The sequence below is a fragment of the Idiotropiscis lumnitzeri genome, chromosome 12, assembly GCF_059441095.1.
Source record: "Idiotropiscis lumnitzeri isolate Australia: NSW breed Sydney's pygmy pipehorse chromosome 12, RoL_Ilum_1.0, whole genome shotgun sequence".
Taxonomy (NCBI): Eukaryota; Metazoa; Chordata; class Actinopteri; order Syngnathiformes; family Syngnathidae; genus Idiotropiscis; species Idiotropiscis lumnitzeri.
Genome location: NC_142402.1, coordinates 11,878,844 through 11,894,598, shown reverse-complemented (window position 1 = coordinate 11,894,598; position 15,755 = coordinate 11,878,844). Strand labels below are relative to the sequence as shown.

General features: G+C 41.7%; 1 protein-coding gene across 1 annotated transcript; it reads left to right on the top strand.

The window, feature by feature from the left end:
- Positions 1-924: 924 nt before the first annotated feature.
- amy2a (amylase alpha 2A) lies at positions 925-7,938 on the top strand. The gene is made up of 8 exons (XM_088311831.1): positions 925-1,129; positions 2,327-2,671; positions 4,499-4,729; positions 5,629-5,762; positions 6,758-6,980; positions 7,079-7,200; positions 7,322-7,447; positions 7,678-7,938. The coding sequence occupies exons 1-8, from the start codon at positions 953-955 to the stop codon at positions 7,865-7,867; spliced, it is 1,548 nt and encodes a 515-aa protein (XP_088167957.1). The 5' UTR covers positions 925-952; the 3' UTR covers positions 7,868-7,938.
- Positions 7,939-15,755: the final 7,817 nt, after the last annotated feature.

The window sequence follows — 15,755 nt, the reverse complement described above, 5'->3', positions numbered from 1 at the left end:
GGGCTCGTACGGCAACAAATTCCGATTTAATAGTGTCAAAGTTTGATGACCATTTTAAGACTCGCCGACTCTAATTTTTTGACAATAGTCTCACTTTGCAACACAAAATTGAATTGACTAGTCTATCATAACGGAACACATGAAAAAAAAAATTCAAGGACCCATGCCTGGAACTGAAGAGGAAATTGAGCATTTTAGCTGAAGAAGCAATTTTGGAGCAAAATAAACAGCTCTGATGTGCTCTGACTAATTCCTATTATGGAATTCACATAAATGAGCAACAATCAGAAGCAGCAATTCCATTTTATTTATTTTTAATCCGCTTAACATGAAATTAGGTGGACACGTCTATCATAAAAAAATTAAATAAAAAAAAATAATCTCAGGATCCCATGAACAGGAAGTCAGCAATTTTGGTTTGGAGCAGCCATTTTGAGGTGGATTCCAGGTCTCATTATTTGCCAAACTTCCAATTCATGGCATTCAAATTGAGCCAATTATTTAACTGCGAGGGGCTATTCACCACTGAGTGTAGCGACAATTACTGTATCATTATTAGGATTGACTCACTAACCTGAACGGTGAGACAACGGGGAACATTTTCCAATTTTCTGCCCTCGAATAATTTAGGTTATCCCAATACCAGTGTTTAATCTCAGGAACTATTTGCCAGCCAGATCATAGGTGAGCCATACGTTCATAATAATTTACCCCACAAATGAAATTACATTTACAGGAATAGGTGGTAATCTAACATGACAAGTAGGATTAATGCGGCTTTTTTGTCCCGTATTTCATAACAGTTACGTTCAAAAGGGTGAGAAAGAAAGCAGCTGCCATACCGGCCTGACACTATTTGCCAGCCTTCCTATTGGTTCCCCTGAGGGGAGAAAAAGTTCACAAATAGAGGTGCAACGGTTGCACTTGTAGGCTTTTGAAAAAATTTCCTCCAATGAGCATGAAGTGGCTGATCGCGTGGACGCTGCTGTGGGGGCTCACCGCCGCCCAGCACCACCCTCAGCTCCGGCATGGCAGGACGGCCATCGTGCATCTCTTTGAGTGGCGCTGGGTGGACATTGCGGCGGAATGTGAGCGCTTTCTGGGGCCCAACGGTTTCGGGGGAGTGCAGGTAACCTTCGCAAATTTTTGCCAGTGCGTAAATTTGGCGTGGTGTAAAAATATCTTTGCTGCGTTCCTGCAATGTTCCTGTATAAGGATAATTTCTCGTCAGATATTTCTGTTACAAGGTGGTGATTATCATGAATAACTGTTGCATGGAGGCTCTCTTTTGAGCAAGGTGGCTGTAATCATTATGAACTGGCAAAAGCAGCATTGACATTTATCATGTAAGGTTCAATGAACATGTCTATGTGCCTTTGTCGTAATCTTTTGTTTACTTTCTAGTCCTCATGGATACAGAAGTACCAAGCGATACAACTGCCGTGACTTACGAGTGCATTGAAATAATCCTCGTCTTTTTCTCATTGGATGTCAGCAAAAATTTGAGATGTTACAGGTAGATGGCAGCATATTTAATATCTGGCCCCCCATCAATTCACATTGGTTTCCATGTAGTGGAAGAAAAAAAATCAGTTGGTCATGGTAATTCACCATTTAATTCTCATCTTTTTGTCTCTAAACACCACAAAATGGCTTGAAAATAAAATCAACAAAATGTGCTTTAGTTGCAAAATTGCAGCTTTAAATGCAACAGTATTTAGATTGAGTTCAGGTGAAGGAATTAAAATGAAATGAAGACGCAACATATTTCCAGCCGGTTAAGAAAGTTGCCCGAGTTGATTGCTACCAAGACCTCCGGCGTTAGCTTTGCTTAGGTATTTTATTTCCCCGCTTGTGGGGGCAGACTGCTGAAAGGTACAGACGGAAGCGCTTTAAAAGGACGAAGACAGAGGGCAATTATTTTTTTGATAAAGACAAAAGTGTTATGACGGAAGCTTGCCCAGGTCGGGGACCGAGGATGAACTGACAAAATAGAGCAAAGAGCCCATTTCTGCATGAATGCCCACCTGGCCATGTTTTTGTCCCATTACGTACGGCAAAGAGTTGGTAGTTTTTCCTCAGGCGTGATGGTTTGTTAAAAATCAATTGAAAGGCAAAAGATGGAGCCAAGAGGGATTTTTTTCCCATGGGTAATTTTACTAACAAATAACTATGAGGTCATAAAAATGACAAAAAGTGTCTTTCTGAAAAAGACAGCCCAGTCTTGTATATGAACTATAGGCATACTGAGCATTGACGAAAAACTTCACAGAACATTTGAATTCAGTGACTTTTTGTTCAGTCATTTTCTCATGCGTTTGTTTAGATCTCGCCTCCCAACGAACACATCGTGCTGAACAATCCCTGGAGGCCATGGTGGGAGCGGTACCAGCCCGTGGGATACAATCTGTGTTCGAGGTCCGGGAATGAGCGGGAGCTGCGAGACATGGTGACGCGATGCAACAACGTCGGGGTCAACATCTACGTGGATGCCGTCATCAACCACATGTGCGGGTCGGCCGGCGGCGAGGGGAACCACTCATCATGCGGCACCTGGTTCAGCGCCAGCACCAAGAACTTCCCTGACGTTCCCTACAGCAGCTGGGATTTCAACGACCACAAATGCAGGACGGGAAGCGGCGAAATCGAGAACTATGGGGATGCAAATCAGGTGCGGCGTATCAAATTTTCTATTAAGGTTACTATCAGTGCATGGTCTCTTTTTGACAAAATAAATCTTTGATAATATGTATATATTTTGCTATGGTATTAAAACCAACCACATAGTAGTAACAGGTTAAATTGTGTTCCACTAGATGCCTGAAGGTACATAACCTGTACACCCACTTTTTGTGAATAGTTTTGCTCAGTGGTAAGCCGATTTTTTGCCGATATGCCTTGATTCAATACAGGGTGAGAAACAAGTATAGCGAGCTCCATATTAGTAGTTTGGCATTTGCCTATTTGTATTTAATCTTCAACCTATCCTACACAAGGTCAAAGTGAAACTAAAAAAAAAAGGATGATTTTGGTTCTCTGTGGTGCAACAACTAACAGTCTGTTGCCAACATTTATCCGGTGTGAAAGCAACGGGTCAGGTAAGTGAAAAGTCCCACCAAACAATTGGTCAGCTTTGACTCACCAATGAGTTGATAGATGTCAACACGAGTGTCAAGAGGGTTATCGTGGACAGACCTGCGACAGTAAATGAATGAGCTATAAACAGTAATGTGGAGTGGTCCAATGAGCTTTTAGAGACTCACGGCTAAGGAGAGCCCTTCCGTCCACAGCAGAGTGACATTTTTTCACCTTCATGGTAGTTTAAGTGCTTTTAATTTATTTATTTATTTATTTTTTTCCAAAACTAACATCACCCCACCATCAGTAGGGCATCAAACCAGCTGCTAAGGAGCAGGACAGCGATATGAGGGTGGCAGTTGGCTCTTAAAGAGACAGAACCAGCTGGTTCTAATTAACATGATCACCAAACTCAGCTGGCTCTAGTCCACCCGATTACACAAGGCTCGGTCCCAAACTCCTGTGAACAGTGGGCGTTGACTGTATAGTTGAAGAACGCAAACAAAATGACAAAAACTTAAATTGCAAAACACATTTCAATTAAATAATAAAAATAAATTAAAAAAAAGGGGTTTTCAATACAAACATACAAAAATGCTGAAATGGCAATGTCTGTTGACAAGCGCAGTTAAAATAAGATGTAACTATAGCAAAAATAATTAGTTTTTTAATTTCAGTTCATTTCATAGATACTGTGAGCTTTTAAAGTTTTTGAGTTGGGTCTTACGACTAACTGGATGCATTTTTTAATGGTATCTTTTGAGTTTTTATTACACAATTATTGTGACCTTTTGCCCTGCAAATGCTGTCAAACAAGAAAAAAATGAGCCATTTTATGCTGTTTTAACAGCACGGCAGTCGAGTGGTCCGCAGGTCTGGTTCACAGTTTTGAGGTTTCTCTGTCCTGTGTGGGTTTGCATGTTTTTTCTATGTAGTCTGGGTTACTCCCACATTTCAAAAACATTATGTTACGGTTAACTGTAGACCCAAAATTGTACATAAGTGCGCATGTGAGTGTGAATAGTGGTCTAAGCCACACACATTTATCGACCTGAATCCGAACAGTCAAAAGCAAGTGTGTAATACAATACTGTGCAACGTTCAAGAAGAACGGCAGAACAGTGACAGTCTCATGTTGAGTCGAAAGCTAAGAATAAAAAAATGGGAGCCAGTGGAGAGAGGCCAAGATTGGGGTTATGTGATCCGTCTTCTGAACTCCAGTTAAAAGACGAGCAGCATTATTTTCCATCTGTTGGAGGCGCTTGAGGGAGGACTGGCTGACTCCAAAATAAAGTTTTTCATAACAGTAATCTAGTCTAGATGAAATGTAAATAAAAAAATAAAAAAGATATATAATGATTAGCCTGAGCTATTTAAAATTGAATATGAAATATTTCAATATTTTTTACATTTTCTCCAGGTGCGCAACTGTCGTCTGGTAGGCCTCCTGGACCTCGCGCTGGAGAAGAACTATGTGCGGGACAAAGTAGCCGAGTTTATGAACACGCTGATCGACATGGGCGTGGCCGGGTTCCGGGTGGACGCCTGCAAGCACATGTGGCCCGGCGACCTGGCTGCTGTTTACAGCCGTCTCAACAACCTCAGCACTGAGTGGTTTGCAGAAGGCTCCAGACCCTTCATTTTCCAGGAGGTGACAATTTCAATTTTTGCTCTCCAGCGGGAATATAGGATAAGCCTCATGGTAGCACTAATAGGGGTGGGCAAAATTCATGGAATCAGACTTATTAGGAATTATTTGGAGCAAGGAGAGTCATCTCAGGTCAACTAAATATTAAAAAGCTGAAACTGTACATTGACAAACTTTAATTGCCATAAATTGGGGAACTCTAAACTAGTTCATTTTAAAATTTGAGCTGCAATTTGAACTGGTTTGCATCGAAAAATAACTTTCCCAACACTGGTGAAAGCATAAAACAACATAACAATGATCACCCATACTAAACATAAAGAACAGAAGTTGAAGTCAGAACGTGCCCTGAGTCAGATTCTGTTCTGCAAATTTTGCACATGCAATGTAGCAAAAAAATAAATAATTAATATATATCATTAATTTCAGACAGGCTGTTGATTTTTTTTTTCTTTTTTAAAAAGACCTGCAGTTCATAATTTGGCATAAACATCTACGATGACACACACTAGCTTTTCTCTCATTATCATTCTTTAGTTTCATATTGTCACTGCTTGGTGTTGACACTTGTGGAGTTACTGTACTTCCCATCTGAGTGTCTGCACATTTCGTGTGATCTGTCAATGTTGACAGAGTCATCACAAATATCACCTGCAATGTTCATGGAAACAGAGCCAAGCTGTGTAAATCCACTTTTAGGTCAAACAAGTAGAGAGCAAACACATTGACGCCTGGAGCACTACCATTTAAACACGGCTGCATGAACACGCAACTCTAGAACCAAACGTATGCTATGGGTCACTTTTACTGGGTTAAAAACCTAAAGGAAAGGTTGTGGGAATGGAAGATGTGTTTCAAACGCTGTCTGGCTGACGCAAACTATTTGTCCTCTGGCCTTTCAGGTTATCGACCTTGGAGGCGAGCCGATCTCCTCTCACGAATACTCCCACCTGGGACGAGTGACCGAGTTTAAATACAGTGCAAAACTGGGAACCGTCTTTAGAAAATGGCATGGCGAGAAATTGTGCTACACCAGGTACACCGTAGTCATGCAGCTTGGAAATTACACTTTTTTTTTTTTTACTTTTATATTTAGAGTGTCTCCACCACAGGAGCATGAATCTGTATAAAATCCAAGATACGCATGTCGCAGGGCTTCACGCGAATCAGCGGTGACTTGAATTAGAATCTAAAAACAAATGCCGAATCAGAATCATTAAGATTCAAGTTGACAATGAATCATATGATGTTGACGTCACAGGAATGTTTGGATGTGACTCGTTGCACTCACTAAGACTCCACACCTGGAAGTTAGTGTGCTTTTATGAGAATGTTTAGTACGACACATGAACATTAAATTAAACTGTTAAGCAATCAGTCAATAAAGTCAACAAACCTCGGAATGAAAAGAAGTTTGAAAATTTGAGAGGTGGAGTGGAGAGACGCTTAGCTTAATGCTAGCTAGCTGTTGCAATAGAGCAGGTAAGGATTTAAAACTTTCCCAAATGTGAAAAAAAAAAACACTCTGGGTTTGGCCCTTGGCTGGTGTAAAGTGTTAAGCAGTAAAATCCACCTGTTTTTGTCCATCTCAGATGGCGGCCATTTTGTCACTTGACAGAAAATGACACCTGAGCCCTGAGCAACTGTGATGTCATTTTCACTCGACAGAAAGTGACAAAATGGCCACCCAATGAGATTGGCTGAAAATGTGGGAGGATTTTGCTGCTTTACTCATATTCCTCAAACGTATTATTAATCAGAATGCCACGTTTAGACAAGTAAAGGCACATAGATTGGGAATACAGAACGTCCTTGGTAGTGCCATGAATGGGTTTGAGGATATGAATGCCGAGCAATGAACTTTGGGGGAGTCGTAAGAATATATCAGTCCACTTAATTAGTGCTGTAATTACTGATTTTCATTGGACTGTTTTATATTCATGGCAGATATGTTTTTCATCCTAACATTTAGTGTATGTCAAAGACCATCTGTAACCGGCCCTAAATATCGGTTGCATGTTTCATGTGCAGAAACTGGGGAGAGGGTTGGGGTTTCATGTCCAATGGCAATGCCGTCGTATTCGTCGACAACCACGACAACCAGCGTGGCCACGGCGCAGGCGGAGCATCTATCCTCACCTTCTGGGATCCACGGCTCTACAAGATGGCCATGGGTTACATGCTGGCCCACCCTTACGGCGTAACCAGGGTCATGTCGAGCTTCCGCTGGAACCGCCACATTGTCAATGGAAAGGTTCAACTTCTCCATCATCAACTCTGATGATCATTTTGCCGGCTCATTGTTAATCCATCCGCCGATGGATTCATGTTGTTCCTCGGTCCTCTTCTCAGGATCAGAATGACTGGATGGGACCGCCGAGTTATAGTGACGGAAGCACCAAGCCTGTTCCCATCAACCCGGATCAGACCTGCGGGGATGGATGGGTGTGTGAGCACAGATGGCGACAGATCAAGTGAGGAAATACTGGATTTGCAGCTTTGGTTGTCTTGCTTTTCCAAGATGACAGATTGTTTTTGCTGTTGAAAAGCAAAGAACACGGTGTTTGATGGCTTTTCTCTGTCATATTCCTTCAGGAACATGGTCATTTTCCGCAACGTGGTCAACGGACAGCCTCATACCAACTGGTGGGACAATCAGGGTAACCAGGTCGCCTTTGGCCGCGGTAATCGGGGTTTCATCGTCTTTAACAATGACAACTGGTGAGCATGAGCGCAACTCAAATGAGTTATTTATTTGATTTAATATCCACGAATGCATGTCCCACTTATTTCTATCTGATGTTCAGCAGGGGTCACTAGCATTTATTTCTAAGGCATTAACTTTGCGTACCGCAGGATTGAAAAAGTGGTGCCTCGGCTAATGTTCTAAAAACAGACTTTTTGTTGCAGTCATTTCAACTTGAGACAGCAACTTTTCCTTTCCTTCTTAGGGACCTGGATGTGACCCTAAACACTGGCATGCCCGGCGGCACCTACTGCGACATCATCTCCGGCCAAAAGGAAGGAGACAGATGCACAGGAAAGCAGATCCACGTCGGCGATGACGGCCGCGCCCAATTCCGGATCAGCACCCGAGACGAGGACCCCTTTGTGGCAATTCACGCCGAATCCAAACTGTAAACACTCATTAAGTGGAATCAAATCTCATGAGCTTTGAACAAGCGTGCTATTAAAGGGGCTTTGTGGTGAAAGACTCTTTTCTGCTGTCTTTTCTTTTTCTGTTCTGGTGCTTTAACATTATTCCATGTTAGCAGAGGTGCTTAGTGTGTTCACCAGATAAGAGGGCAGGGCAGCGGGACCTACAACCTGGTCTGGTGCGTTTCTGTTGCTGTGTTTTCTCTCCGGGTACTATGGTTTCTACCCACATTAGCAAGTAGACGGCTGTTGAGGGGCTTGACTGGTGATGGCAACTATCATTTTAACCAGTCTTGCAAAATCATCATACATACAGTATAAGGTGAACGGGAGTGTTTCTTATCATATTGAAAAAAAAAAAACTGTCTTTTATGTTCTATCTTCTGGATACGGACATCAGGTCCAACAAGTCTACAGTGCTGGTGTTAATGTTCACCGGAAGGCAACTTTGCTACCATCGGGCACTGGAGAACGAAAGGTGTGTCTGACTGGATCACTTCACATACTACATAGAGCAAATATGCCTGGTGGTGAGGGATCAAATCCAAATCTATAGGGAGGGGACGACTGTTCTAATTTGCATTTCTTCTCCTGTCAGACATTTCCTTGATCAGGGGAATGTCCTGGGTGAACCCAACGTGGCCCGCCAAGGTTCTCCCTGCACTTCCCTCGTCCACTGAGGACTTCCTGTCATCACTGTCTCACCGCCAAGAGCTCAGCACTGCTATTGGGGCAGCATATGGGGGGACCCAAGAGACCCCACTGCCAGTGACGACTCTCTCTTCCCTTCTCCGTCTCTCTTGATTTTATTTTCCCTATAACACCCCCACCTTCATTGTGCTGTGGACTGAGTGGCAGTGTCGACGGTTCAGGCAACGAAAAAGGTCGTTCTTTATCATAACATTCCTCTCATCTCCTTTCATATTATTGTTTTATGGAAATATGGATGTTGAATGTGGCTTTTTGAAGAGAAATAATCACAAACTGAAGATGCTGCAATAAGAGATCAACAAGGGATAGATGTGCTGAATTTGTGCCATGTTTAAAAAGCTTATCATAGGTTAAGAGAAGCGAAACTTTTGCAAGTCTTTGATCTTTGACCTCATATGCCGAGCATGATGCCTGAAGCGTGACCAACACAACACACCACGCACTTACAGCGTGGTCCTCCCCACAAACCTGAAGTCTTGCGCGATCAATCAGATGTAGTACACAGACTGACCCGCAGGAGGCAGCAATGGGTCACCAGGTATTCAGACAGTTACAATACAATACAAATTTATTTATAAAGCGCATTTAACAACAGCTGGAGCTGGAAAAAGGCGCTTTTCATATGGCGAATACAAAAAGAAGCACAACAATGCTGCCATTTGGTCATCGTATTTCCATTTTCTTTTTTAGTGAGCTGATTTTCAGATTGACTGGTGTTCCATTAAGGTCTTGCTATTGAATATCTAAATGTATTTATTTATTTTTTTGTATTTGAATAATTTATTTATGAATTATAATGACTACTTATAATTAGCAGTTTATTTAAATGAGAATTTTTAATACTACTTGTAAATGAATTAGAGACAACACAGTTAAGGTTAACATGTTGGCAATAAGCATTTCAGTTTCTGATGAGGCCACTTTGAATAAATGATTTGGCCACACCTGGTTTATAAGGTCTAAAAATTGAAAAGAATGGACAACAGGACAACCTAAAATGCTGGGCAATGCCCAACATCTAAATTATTGACCCCACCTGCCACCCATGGTCCACCAGCACTATCTCCACGTCATGGTCCAGCTGCTGTACCTTCCGATTAGCCGCAGAGACGTCAAGCATTGCTGGGTGAGCTCTTTGGCGCTGTCATCCATTGCTGATGCCTGGTGACACAGCCGTCAGGCGCGTCTCCCTTTTCCTGTTTCATATTTCATACTGCGCACCACCGGTGCCCATCACCTCACTAAGGCAGTGTGGATTGGAGGGATGACATTTTTCCATATTGAAAGTAGGGCTGGATGATTGTGATTAGGGAAAAAAATAATAATCATAATTATTTTTTTTGATTGGATTTACTATTATTAAAATGATTATTCATTGCTTTCAAAACTTTAATTATTCAACTACTCAAAACTACCATCATAGCGTCATGCCGATGTATTTTATACATCATTCTTGAGCACTTTGTTCTTTTTGTCAAGTACAGAATGACCTTAAAAATATGTGAAATTCAAGCCTCTTACATTTTCATTCGGCTACAGCCACATCTTTGATGTCTTGAATATTTCACACACTGAAGCCTTGAATAAGCATAACCGTTATCTTTTTAACATATTTATTTTAATTTTATGACATTTGCACAAACCTTGAGATTTACTGGGCTAATCTGGGATTTCAGGGATTGCATTTCGTGCTATGTAATGTTAAAATGTGTGTTGAGGAAAGGAAAATTCATTGAATCCTTGAAAACTGAAGTTTAAATATAACTTCAAAAGACTATGAACTAATGAACCACTCCCTGGAAGTCCTTTTACAGCGCTTCCATCCTTCCTTACTTTGCACCAGTCCTGGATCTGGCCCCTAGGAAATGAATTTGATGCCGTAGCAATTTTCAGGGGTCCGACGGATATTGTCGGATTGCTACTATTATTTGAACCACACACGACAAATGGGTGATGCCCAATTGTTAAGATTTGAGTCTTAAATATATGTGGGTGGGGAAGTTTAATGACTTTGCATGATCATTTTGATTAGTGGCCATCACAATTACAGAAAGTACGACAGACGTGCAAACTGTCCTCTAGTTTATCCCCCAATTTTTTTTTCTTTCCGACCAAACTCATTTGAATTTACCTACAGTCCACCCCACCACCAACACATACACAGTAAAATAAACTGACATTGGTACAGTCCTGCTCTCAAAGAAGTTGCTCAACCAGTCACAGGGGGGCAGTGTTGAAACAGGAACTGTCATAAGGTATTTGCTCTGTGAATTCTTTCAATCAAAAAACGCACAAAGCTGCTATTTTCCCCTTATTGGAGAAATGCCTGGCTAAAAGTGTGCACAATAAAGACTTAACTTTATGATGTAGAATGTGGTCTGTTGGCGTTGATGGAGTCAGAATCTTGTTTCGCTCAGCTTACCAGTGATGGTCACCGTGAAGACGCCTTTACACACACAGAGAAGCACAATCAGCTGCATATTTTATAAAAAGGGGAAAAAAAGAAAAGCAACCATATGCAAATGAAAATGACGGATTGCATTTCAGTGAAGAAACTAAATAAAATCAGCCTTTAGGGAAAATAAAAAGTCTATTTATAATATTCCAGTTAACAGCAGCATGAAAGAAATAGATCTATAACAGAATAAAAAATAAGAAATGCAGAATGTAAAATTTAAAAAAAGAGAACAAAATACAAAATCTGAAAAATAATAAGTAAAAAAAACATGCACCTGTATATTTAACAAAAGATACATGAAAACAAAAACAAAAAAGAATTTTGAAATGTTTCTACATTTGAAAAATGGCTGGAAATAAGCAAGCACAAAAAACAAAATTGGCAAAGAAAAAAACTTCAACACCAAACGACACCATCGCTGAAACGGTGCGATATTTTCCAATGTAACCGACCACAATCTTTGATCCAGATATTTGCACGTGGAGCTAATGTCATGTCAAGAGAGCGGGAGACACGTTTAGATACAATAACAAAAACAAAAGAACCCTGATTTCCCGTCCCATCTCAGTAAATATAGATAACAGCACGGTAAACACTGACGACACGGTGGCGCTTCTTCACTCACTCCCCCCCACTGACAGATAACAGAGCAACATGAAGTCTGTCCTCGTGTATTTATTCTTTAATGATATCCATGCTCGTCCAAGTCCTCTTTAATAGTCCGCATCCCGCTGAGAAAACACCGTGGAGTCTACTTGGTTTGTGTCAGCGCAGTCTAAATGTAGATGATAGTCGCACACGCACTCCGGAGCGTCTCTCAAAGTCAGTCGCACCTCATTTGACACAACGAGGAAAGGGAATTTGTGTCGTGAAACAATGATATCGTCAAATACGCCGTGATCGACTAGGAGGTGTGGCGGGGTCGCTAAAAATCATTCAATTCACAATTCCACTGAGGTTGGCACGTTGTGTAAAATGTAAATTTAAAAAAAGAAGACGATTTGCAAATTCCTTTCGACTTGGATTCATTCAAAGACACACACACAAAAAAATAAATATTTCATGTTCAGATTTAAACTGCAAAAAAGCTCTGAATGTGGCACCGCTGTGTTATATCACCCTTCCTTTTAACACTCAATAAGAGTTGGGAATAGATGACACTAGTTGTTGACGCTTTGTAGGTGGAATTCTTTCCCATTCTTCAACTTGACTCGCTCAACAGTTTGCGGGCTCCATTGTTATATTTGGCACTTAATAATATGTCACAGATATTCAGTGGGAGGCAGGTCTGGACTGCTGGCAGGCCAGTCTCGTGCTCGCACACTTTCGCTTCAAAGCCACACTGTTGTAACACGTCTAGAATGTGGCTTAATGACATAAGCAAGGACGTCGCTAAAAAGAATCTGCTCGGATGGTAGCATACTTTACGTTGCTCCAAAATCTGTTTGTACCCTTCAATATAATTGGTGCCATCACAGAGGCTGGCTTTTCGACTTTGCGCTAACAACAGTCTCGATGGTCCGTTTCCTCTGTGACTCAGAGGACACAACAACAAATTCAAATGTGGACTCATCAGACCACAGCACACTGTTCCACTTTGTGTAATTCCACCTTAGATGAGCTCGGGGCCAGAGAAGCCACAGGTGATGGGTATTGTTGATATGACTTTCATTTTCCCTATCATTTGAAGACATAGGAACAAAATGTGTAATCTGACAATAGTTTGCTGAAGAGTTCCTGAAATCACATGACAATTTTCTTGACACAATAATGCTGGTTTTGAGGGCAGTGCATTCGATGTTAGTTTTCAGCCTTGCTGCTTGCATGCAGAGATTTCTCTTTTGAGCATTCCCCAACTTTCCCAGTATTTGGCTGCTCCTGCTGTAGCTTTTTTCATTTGCAAAAATAAACAGCGCTAATCACTTTGAACGTAAAATATCTGATTGATATAGTTTGAAAGGTTTTGCAAACCATTGCGCATTATTTTTATTTCGATTTCATGACCCAGTTTTGGTGTTTGTAGTTTAGTGCAATACTTTGGTTTTAAGGTCCTTGTTAGGGTTCCCCACACCATGGGCAAACTACGGCCCGGGGGCCACATGAGGCCCATTTAACATTTAAATCCGGCCCGCTGCACTTGTGTTGTGTCAAAGACAGATATTTTGTTGTAATGCTTTTGTTCATTTTCATTTAAAAATAAATGTATTTTTTTCTCTGATGCTGTGAGGTTATCAAAACACTCCATCCATCTTCTCCTGGTCCGACCCCTCTGTCAAATTTTAGAACCCGTTGTGGCCCACCAATCAAAAAGTTTGCCCACCCCTGTTTTCACCATGTGTACAGTAAAAAAACAAAATGTTCATTCCAAACGTAGCACTAGCACAAGAAGGCACCCATAACTCAATTGACTCATCTCAAATAAATATTCTTAATTCATATGAACTGAAATGCCATTAATCCAATCCTGCCCATAAAAAAAAAAACACGCAAATAATAACAGTCCCATTATGTTCCACAATTGTCCCTGCATTTTAAAGAGAAGTTTCTTTCAGAAACGTGGCATGATTTCCAACGACTGAATCTGGCCCGCGGGTGGCGAGTTTGACACAGATGCATGCGTCCAATTAGTCCAGCGCCATCCAAATGTGATTGTCATTCACATTTGGGGGCTGTTGAAACCAAGCAATCTCATCTATTTGAGCCACATTTATATTTCATGGGTCGAGGTGCTGTATGAGATGACCCCTTTCAAACGCCACCCTCCCCTTTTGCGGCTGTTTTTATTGATCCCTCCCTTATTGCTCCTTCTCACTGCTGCTCACATCTCAGGTATGTTTGGACTCCACATCCACACCCACAGCGGCAAAGCTGGTCTGAAAATGTGAGTGAAAGGGAGCAGATGGCGGCATCAATAGTGCAGCAGGTCCCGTCCCTGAAACCCCTCCTCGCCCCACTCACACACACTTTTCGCCTTTGCGTGCAGCACATTACCACAACAAACGGCCTCATAATTGATGCGCCGGAGTGGTGACGTCATTACGGGGTCAAGGTCGAAGCAGGGACGGACTTCCACCAGTTGGTGCGTAAGAATAATATTCCCCAAAAATCCCCAGGTCAAATTTCATGAATCAACTCGTCCGGTCATATTTGTGGCAGGAACGAAGTAGAACGCACCTTTGGTTTTCTCGACATTTTCCCACCTAATTCTTGGCATGTGTGCCAGGGGAGGAGCCCACACGAGCGCCTCAATTATACATGGCAGCCCAGGGCAACACACGAGCATTAAAGTTGCATGGCTAGCTCAGGACGGATGGACCCACGTCAAAATCGGTTTGGTGACCCGGGCCAGCCACCACCTTCGGTGTCCTTAAAAATCAGGACACAGTTCCCCGCTTTTGAGGGGCTGCCCTGTCTCTGACACGTCACTGCTTGCTCACCATCTACTTCGCGGTGAGCCAACGTTCGACACTGCTCATTTGAATTCATACGAAATTCAAACATTGAATAACACAAACAGAAATTTCTTAATGCAAATAAATATCAATGAAAATACTAAAAAAGTCACTCCTGCCTAATTTTTCTTGTAAGAGCACACACTCTATAAAATACACTTCAAAGTCCTATTACTCACATGTTGGGCTACAGGGAATATAACAGAACTGTGATGATTAATTGATAATCAAATTAATCGCTAATTATTTTTGATAATCGATGAATCATTTTAAGACCTTGTTTTATTTAAAATTGCCTAAAGCTTCAGAATTTTAGCTTCTCCCCAGGAAATATTCTCTGATTCCTGTAGTCCGCCGCCCGCCATGCAAGCGGACTAACATCTGCTTTTACTTTGGAAAACGGTGATCAAAATCTCGCCTCTTTTACAGGCCAAACCTGCCACTGAATCATAATAAAATTAATGCGTGTTTTTTCTTTTTTTTAGCCGATTCACTGATTAATCACCAAAATAATCTTGATATATAACTTCATAAAACAATCTTGACTCTCATTGTTAGCATATAATATATGCATTACAATCATAAGTGAAATTAAACAGACACGAATGATCCCTTATTGAGCAGCTGCCGCTTGTTGTTAAGAAAGTAACATTTGCATCGCAACATGACACGTGGATTTTTAGTGTGCTCTAATTCTTAAGAATAAAACGTTGAAACTGTATTTCCTTGGTGGAGGTATTACAAATATAGAGCAGTCAGACATTGTGACGCGAACTGGCATCACCTGTAATCAAAGCGAAGACTAGTTGGCATCAGCTTCTTTTCATACTTCGATCACACCAACGTCAGTAATATTCCAACATTTTTATGGCATATTTGGAAAAGTGGTTGATGTATTTTTACACTTGTATGAGAGTGAAGGACGGTTTTCTGATGGCGGTAGTTTTTTTTCCATTTTCCGACATCACGTCGGCGCGGGAGAAGACAGGCCGCGCTTTTTTCTTTTCTCCCTGACATCTGCTCCAGTTCCAAGACTGATTGGCTCACGGGATGATTGGCAGCCGTCTGGTCGGGTCAAAGCGACCTGACAGGCCTGATGTGCTCTGCTTTCCTTATTAGTGGACAAAATACGACCGTTTGGAAGGGGGACGGTTCTGTCAGACGAGGTCGATTCGAGTCAAGCAGCGTGTAGTCCAGAACGCGTCAAGCGAACGCACCGGATCAACCGCAGCAAGACCACCGGGGGGCCCAT

What these genes read in the sequence shown, in the direction of transcription:
- amy2a (XM_088311831.1), top strand. Translation starts at nt 953, where the DNA reads ATGAGCATGAAGTGGCTGATCGCGTGGACGCTGCTGTGGGGGCTCACC. An exon ending in GAGAAATTGTGCTACACCAG is followed by an intron (nt 5,763 to 6,757) that starts GTACACCGTAGT and finishes TTTCATGTGCAG; the next exon opens with AAACTGGGGAGAGGGTTGGG. An exon ending in GCCACATTGTCAATGGAAAG is followed by an intron (nt 6,981 to 7,078) that starts GTTCAACTTCTC and finishes TCCTCTTCTCAG; the next exon opens with GATCAGAATGACTGGATGGG.